General features: G+C 50.7%; 1 protein-coding gene across 1 annotated transcript; it reads left to right on the forward strand.

The window, feature by feature from the left end:
* Window positions 1-870: 870 nt before the first annotated feature.
* Window positions 871-5,762, forward strand: LOC121361483 (pancreatic secretory trypsin inhibitor-like). Its single transcript, XM_041482228.1, has 4 exons — window positions 871-925; window positions 2,375-2,415; window positions 2,998-3,110; window positions 5,693-5,762. The coding sequence occupies exons 1-4, from the start codon at window positions 871-873 to the stop codon at window positions 5,760-5,762; spliced, it is 279 nt and encodes a 92-aa protein (XP_041338162.1).
* The last annotated feature ends 1,354 nt before the right edge of the window (window positions 5,763-7,116 follow it).

A 7,116-nucleotide genomic window follows, 5' to 3' on the forward strand; every position in this document is an offset into this window, starting at 1 on the left:
TTCTCTAGTGATTTATGGCTGAGATATCAAAGTGCTTTAGAAACATTAATTAATCCTTCTAATCCCCGAGGGACTGATCCACTCTCTGCAATGCACCACTGGTGGTGTAACTGTGGGAAATCCCCAGGGTTTACTCCCAACTGCAGGCGGGGAGAGGGGAAGGGAGCAGTGTCTGACCCAGCAGCTCATTTCAGCTGCTGTCTGCAATCAGAGATGTGCAGTCAAAACAGCAGCACTGGATCTGCAGCCACGAGCAAGCCCAAGGCACAGGCAAGCTCTGTGTTCTCTCCAGAGCAATCCTTGCTCCCATTCCTGCCTGCCCGGGGAGGGAAGGGGAGCTGCAGCCCCCCAGCTCTGCTCTGTGGATCACAGCAGGAAAGCTGTGTGTGGATCAAAGCCATCTTCACCCAGAGGTGGCTTCAGCAGAGAGCTTCACCCTGCACGTGGCAGCAGCAGGGTCACTAATCAAAGCCACAGTGCTGCTAACTGCATTTCCCTTCCTGTCCTGCCCATTTCTCCAATCTTGGTTCTTTGTACAACGTTGCTTTATCACAGGAGCGCAGACCCAGGGCTGACCCCACACCTGGGACAGGGCCCCAGTCCTTGCTGCAGATAAGGATGATTTCCTCCATTGGCTTGGGAGAGGCTTTCATCCTTGCGCCCTCCAATGAGCCAGTTGCCACCTGGTGCTGTCCCCGTACTTTGAATGTTGTCACCACAGGACTGCAGGGTGGAGCTGGCTGTGTGGTGTGGTGCCAGGAGTGGGGAAAGGTATAAAGGTCCCAGCAGAGTGCCAGAGACAGGATCTCCGAGACACTCAGGAGTGTCCCAGTTTCTCCCTGCTGCGCTCAGTAAAACATCACCTCGACCATGAAGGCAGCTGGTGTTTTCCTGCTCCTCTCCCTGGCACTCTTCTTCTACCAAGGTGAGTCCAACATTTTTCCTAGGAGCTATTTCCTCTCCTTGCTAAAGCTCCCAGGTCTGCCACATGAGAAGGTGAGAGTGGGAAGAGACCAGCTGGTGCTGGGACCTTGCTGTGGCCCTGGGCAGGGAATGCTGCAATGGCCAATGTGCATTAAACCTGTACCTGGCTGTGAGCAAACCCAAAACAAAGGCTTTGAAAGGGAGAACTTGCTCCCAAAAATGAACAGACCTGCTGCTCTTTCTTCAGGGGTAGGGTTTGTCCTGTAACTGGTGATTTCTAGGACAGTGTGATCCTTTCATAGTGAATAGGTGCTATTCTGGTTTCAAAAAAGCAAATTCAAGAAGACAGGAAATGAATCTATGCAAGGGAAAATGCAGCTCTCACTACCAAAGCCAATGTTTAAGCCAACTGTGTTTTCAAAATCCCATATGGTGCAGAGGAATGAGAACATGAGCTGTTGCTGCTCCTCAGGTCCTGCTTTAGTGGGCTCATTCCAAAGAGGAGGGTGCTTCTGGAGCAGGTCCTCTGTCATCCTGTTTACTGCACAGAGGCTGCCATTGCAGGGCGATCTGAGCACAAAACCTGGGCTCATTTCAGATGAACTGAGCACGTAGTGATCTGCAGCTCCTGGGTCTGGACCAGTGTTAGCCCAAAGTAAACCCCTTGAACAATTAAACAGTGTGGCTACCAGCTCCTCAGCACCAAAATGCCTCACTGCTACTGGGCCATGCTGGTTGTTAATGCAGATGTAGTATAAACCCTCCGTGTAGATGACTTCTGGGTTTATAAAAAAAAAAAACAGAATCTTCTTCTCAGTTCTGCCTTTTGCTAAAAAATTCAGGTTGTTTTTCAAAACACACCCACCACGTGTTCCACCCTTGTGACTCCAGCTGCCAGCTCAGGGCCAGCTTCTCCACGGGGAAGCCCAAAGTCATGGCTTGATCCCACCAGCTTTGATGTGAGACCTTAGGGTTGCCTTCTAGCAGAGACTTTAAACAACTTGTCTTTTGCTCTGCTTGCTTGTGGTAAAAACTGAGTAAAAGTAGAAAAATCGCCCTGGATTTACTCCAGCACCTGTCCAGTGCCAGCAGGAGTTTCTAAGGTATTCATGAACATGTGGTAAGACAGGACAAAAGCCACCTTAGCTCCCTGACAGCTGGCAGGTGACATCTCTAGAAGTGCATTTTGCCTTGGCAGGGCCTTGCACCATTACAGTGTTTCTGCCAGGGGAAGGAGGGTGACACAGCAGGGAAGGATTCAGCTGAAAAATGTGGGTGATCCAAGGGAAAAAATTATTTTCTAGGACAAAGGTGTTTGAGTGAAGACATACAGTCCTCAGCCTAAACTGTCTTTATTCTGTCCCCCTTGAAAGCAGCCCGAGTCATGCGTGCTAAGGTGTCTTCTCTCTCCCTCTCTCCCTCTCTGTCTCTCTCTCTCCTCTTCCTCTAGGAAACGCCGAGATGGATGCAGCTGCTTTCAGAGGAACAGAGGTGAAGTTTCCTCTTTCATGTAGCACAAGTGAGACAGCACTAACCCAAACACTGGGGAGCCACCATTGCTAAATACAGCGAAGCAGAGTGGGTGGACAGCCCAAAAATGCCAGTGCCTGGGAACCCCCTTCCACCTGCAGTGCCACAGCAAGATCCCAGTGGTGGTACTGGTTTTCCACTGCATTGCCCCCAACCACTGAAAGAAAAGTTCCTAAAAAGCCAAATATTGCTGTTGCCTGCCAAGAAAGTCAGGAGTCCCCTTAGTCTCTGGCTTGCAAGTGTGAGGACAGATATTGCTGTGGCATAAAAATAAAAATTGGGAAGAACGTGCTCAGGCAGTGCCCATGGAGCACTATTTACTCTAGACTGTAACTCCTAAGGGTGTGCAGCAGGGCCAGGTGGAGTTCAGCTGGCCAAGGGACATGGTGGCAGATGGTCCCAGTGTTTTTGAGAGCTCACAGCAGAGCTCTGAGGATGGCTTATGAAGATAGACAAAATGTGCACCTCTCTGGGAAAGCAAAGCTCCTTTGGTAAATTGAGAACAGGCTTAACATTTTCAAAACTAACCTTTTGTGTCTCCAGCCTTCTTGTGAGAATTTCAACCTGGGAAGAGGGTGTACCAGGGAGTTTGACCCCATCTGTGGCACGGATAACCTCCTGTACAGCAACGAGTGCCTGTTGTGCCTTCACAACCTGTGAGTATCTGGAACTGCTGCAAGTCCAAATGCCACACAGATGAGGGCTACCACACATATCTGGGATTTCCTAGAAAGAAAGCTGTCTGCATGCAGCTGGGTGGAGCTTGGGCAGGGAGCCCAGCACATCTGGCACAGATCTGGCCTCCTGCACAGCTGCTCGGAGCATGTGGACTCCAGCTGAGGAACGGGCCCATGCGTGTGGCTCGCAGCACACACGCTGCCCACAAGCAAAAATCTCCCCATACCTGCAGCTGCCAAGCAGCAGCAAGAGCTGGCAGGCATCCAGGATCTCAGACAAATGGCAAAGTCCTCGAAGTCTGCCCAGATCTAGCACACGGGCTGAAGAATATTTTTCCAGATGACCTCAGATGTGTGGTGGCTGAGGAAAAAACTGTGTTTTTTCACCCCAGAAATTTATAGCTGAGCTCTGCTTTCTGTCTTCTCTGCATATGAAAGGACACAATTTGCTCTGGGTATTTTTAAGAATGAGTTTTATATTTAAGCTGTGCTGGTGCCAGATTGCACTGTTCTAGCAGAAGGCCAGGTCCAAATGCTAAGGGTGTCTCTGGCAAGACTTGATACATTTCATCTGGCTTGGGCCCTAGGTAATTTAAAATATATTTATACATTGGAAGCACTCTGTGTCAGACAAGTGAAGGAATTACTTCCAACTCAATGCTATTAAGTGGTTCAAAAATCTCTTTTGGGAAGATTGAGCCTTATCTGGAGCCAGATGCCCCAGTCTGCAGGGCTAAGGGAGCTTCACCCTTGACTTCACCTGGTGTAGGCAGGGATTTTTGGTGATCAGGCTCACAGGCCATCTGCCATCAGCAGAGACATTTGTAGCAGAAGCTCAAAGTCCAGCTTTTCTGTCTCTGGACGCGTGGGTTTGTGGAGCCAAATTCTGCTTTCAGGAGCATCGCCTCCCTGCTAACTCTGCAGGAGCAAGGAACAGAATCCAGATCACCAGGAAGAAAAAGAGCCTGGATAAATATTGTCAATTGGGTTGTCCCCTCTTTGCTTCATTAACCCAGGCTGCTGCCACATATTCTGCTCAAATGCTGGCTCACCTTTCAAGGCTGAGCATGATGCAGTCAGGCAGAGAGAGGCTGAGTGGGATCTCCTTAGCAAAGGCACCACAGTTAATGACCCAGCACGGCCTGGCAGGGTGGTAATGACCCTGCTGGAAGCCAGCAGCCCAGCACCAGCTGTCCCTGTATTGTGCAACAGATGGGGGTGGGAGGTTCATCAGACACAACATCATTAGGGCTCTGGCCATGGACCAGGAGCAGGGTAAAGTGAGCGGGGAAGGCTCCACAGTCAGCTGTGCAAAGTGGCATCCAGGATGCTCCATCTCCCCAGAGCAGAGAGCAGCTTCACAGGGGATGGGAGCTCACAAGAAGGCAAATTGGGGTACAAGAAAGGGAAAGACTGAGCTGGTGGTGGATTCAGGGCCGAGAAGGAGTCAGAGGAGGGATGGGATGGATGAGAAGCTGGTGCTGCATCCGACTTGTGTTGACAGGCGCTGCATTCCCAGAACTCCTAAAACTCCTGCTTGTGCAAGCTCTGAGTGCTGCAACTGGAAACGTGCTGCTCCTGTGGGTCACAGCCCTGAGCCTTGCAGCTCCCCTGTTCTGTTCCCAAATGATGGAATTCTGAGGTTAGGAACAGCCTTGTGGTCTCCTGGCCAGGGCCATCTGGGATCTGAAGCTTTATTCAGGACTCTGAAGCTGCCTGGTGCCAAATGTCTTGGGGGAGAGATAAACGGAGTGTCCTCATCTCTAAAGCCTTGGTCCATGGGGACAATTCAGCCAGGAGGCAGGATGAAGTGTCATTTGCAGTTTTGTGTGTGCAACTGGCCTGACAAGAGCTGGAAGCCTGCGAGGAGTCTGGGAATAACTGAGCATCTGGCGGGTCCCTGTGGCAGCAGTGGCTCGCTTGTCGCCTGTGGTCACTTCACTGTGACCAGCATGCAAAATGCTTTTTGCAAAAGGCAGATCATTTTACCAGCATTTCTCTAACGCACCTGAGAAATGGATCTGTCTTTCCAAAGAGGAGAATATCATGATTCCTTGTGAAAATGGAACCATTCAGAAGAATCATGTCCACTACTGGGCAAAAAGAAGAAAATAGTTTTTTAAAGGTACCTTTTTTAATATATTTTCCTCACTTTTGCTGCAGAAGCAATGCGGAGGGGAGGCTGGGAGCAGGCCAAACCCAAGTGAGACACAGTGGCAGTCTTTTGTTTCTAAAACCCTACAAAACAAAATCATAGCCTTTATTGTCTGCAGTCAGACAGGCATTAGAGGTGTCTCAGTGCTGTCCTGCAGCACAGAGGTGAATTATCCTGCCAGGAGGTGTCAGAAAGCACTCTTGAGCTTATTGGAATTAATTAACACATGTCCATGGTAACCCTGAACTCCCTGTCAAGAATATGTGGCCTTGCTTGCTGTGAATAACACTTAGATGATGATTTAAGCAGTATTTTCCTTTCTTTCTGCCTTTCTCCTCTGAGCCAGGCTCTGCTGTGTCTCAGGGACCCGAGGGCAGCCCCCCAACATTTTTAACCTCTCTTGCAGGCAAAGAAGCGACCACGTGCGCATCAAGAACAGAGGAATGTGCCAAACTCCCCGCAACAACTTCGCTTAAACTGAGATGAGAGTTGAGAGCACAAAGCTGTCCCCTCACCCGCTCAAACCCCAATAAAACGGAAGCATCGCCACGTCTTGTGCTGGGATTTCTTACACACACAGCAATCCCCTTTCCCCAACACTTAGAGCACCTTCCTGAAAAATGAGGTTTGTTCTGGTGATGCCTGTAAAGAGCTGTGAGCAAATTACTGACAGAGCCCCAGGGAGAAGGCTGGGACGTGCCCAAGGAGAGAGCCAGGCTCTGGCAGAACAGGGAGGCTCTTTTTTTGCATCAAGAATTTTGTTTTCCTTTCCTAGACTTCCAGTGCTCGAGCAATAGATTTTTAGCATTCTTATGACCTGCAACTGCATTTGCTAAATACAGAGCACTAGAGCCCGTGCTCCAGAGCCTTTGCCAGGAGAAAGAACCCAATAAGTCACATCCATGCTGACCCATCTCCAACCTTGTCCTTATGCCAGTGCCCTATGACATGGCCCCTGTGCACCAGGAGCATCACACTTGTATTGCAGGTCACAGCTACCCAGTGCCTTAAAAAACCAAAAAGATTCTATTTTTCCAGGCAAAATTCTAATTTTTTTCCCCTCTACCGGCCTTGGTGAGCTTTGCTGCTGGCACTGACAACCTGGCCTGAGGGCTGTGGGCTGGCAGGATGGGAGATGCCTTTCCAAGAAGGATTTGAAGGTGCTGGTGGATGAGAGGCTGGACACGAGCCAGCAGTGTGCACTCCCAGCTTGGAAACCAGCATTGTCCTGGGCTGCATCCAAAGTAGTGTGGGCAGCAGGGTGAGGGAGGGAACTTGGTCCCTCTGCTCTGATGGGACCCTCCTGCAGTGCTGCACCCAGCTCTGGGGTCCCCAACATGAGGGAAACTTGGGCCTCTTGGAGCAAGCCCAGAGGAGGCCACGAAGACACTCCAAGGGCTGGATCCCCTCTGCTATAGAGACAGGCTGAGGGAATGCTCAGCCTGGAGGGAATGTGCAGCCTGGAGAAGAGAAAGCTCCTGGGAGAATTTAGAGCCCCTTCCAATGTCTAAAGGGACACCAAAAGAGTCTTTTTACATGGGCTTGGAGTGACGGGACAAGGGAGGATGGCTTCAAACTGACATAGGGCAGGGTTAGGTTAAATACTAGGAAGTTTTTTGCCATGAAGGAGGTGAGAAAGTGGAATAGGCTGCCAGAGAAGTTGCGCATACCCCATCCCCGGAAACATTCAGGATCAGGCTGGAGGGAGCTCTGAGCACCCTGGCTGAAGATGTCCCTGCCCACGGCAGGGGGTTTGGCCCAGAAGCCCTCGGAAGGCCGTTCCGCGGCCCCGCGGCTGTGCGCGGCGCGGGGTGCGGGTCCTGCCGGCAG

Source organism: Pyrgilauda ruficollis, unplaced genomic scaffold, assembly GCF_017590135.1.
Source record: "Pyrgilauda ruficollis isolate IOZ18807 unplaced genomic scaffold, ASM1759013v1 scaffold57, whole genome shotgun sequence".
Taxonomy (NCBI): Eukaryota; Metazoa; Chordata; class Aves; order Passeriformes; family Passeridae; genus Pyrgilauda; species Pyrgilauda ruficollis.

Bases quoted from the DNA above. Each gene is read 5' to 3' on its own strand.
- LOC121361483 (XM_041482228.1), top strand. From the start codon at position 871: ATGAAGGCAGCTGGTGTTTTCCTGCTCCTCTCCCTGGCACTCTTCTTC. The intron at 926-2,374 runs GTGAGTCCAACA...CTCTTCCTCTAG, and splicing joins GGCACTCTTCTTCTACCAAG to GAAACGCCGAGATGGATGCA. The intron at 2,416-2,997 runs GTGAAGTTTCCT...TTGTGTCTCCAG, and splicing joins CTGCTTTCAGAGGAACAGAG to CCTTCTTGTGAGAATTTCAA.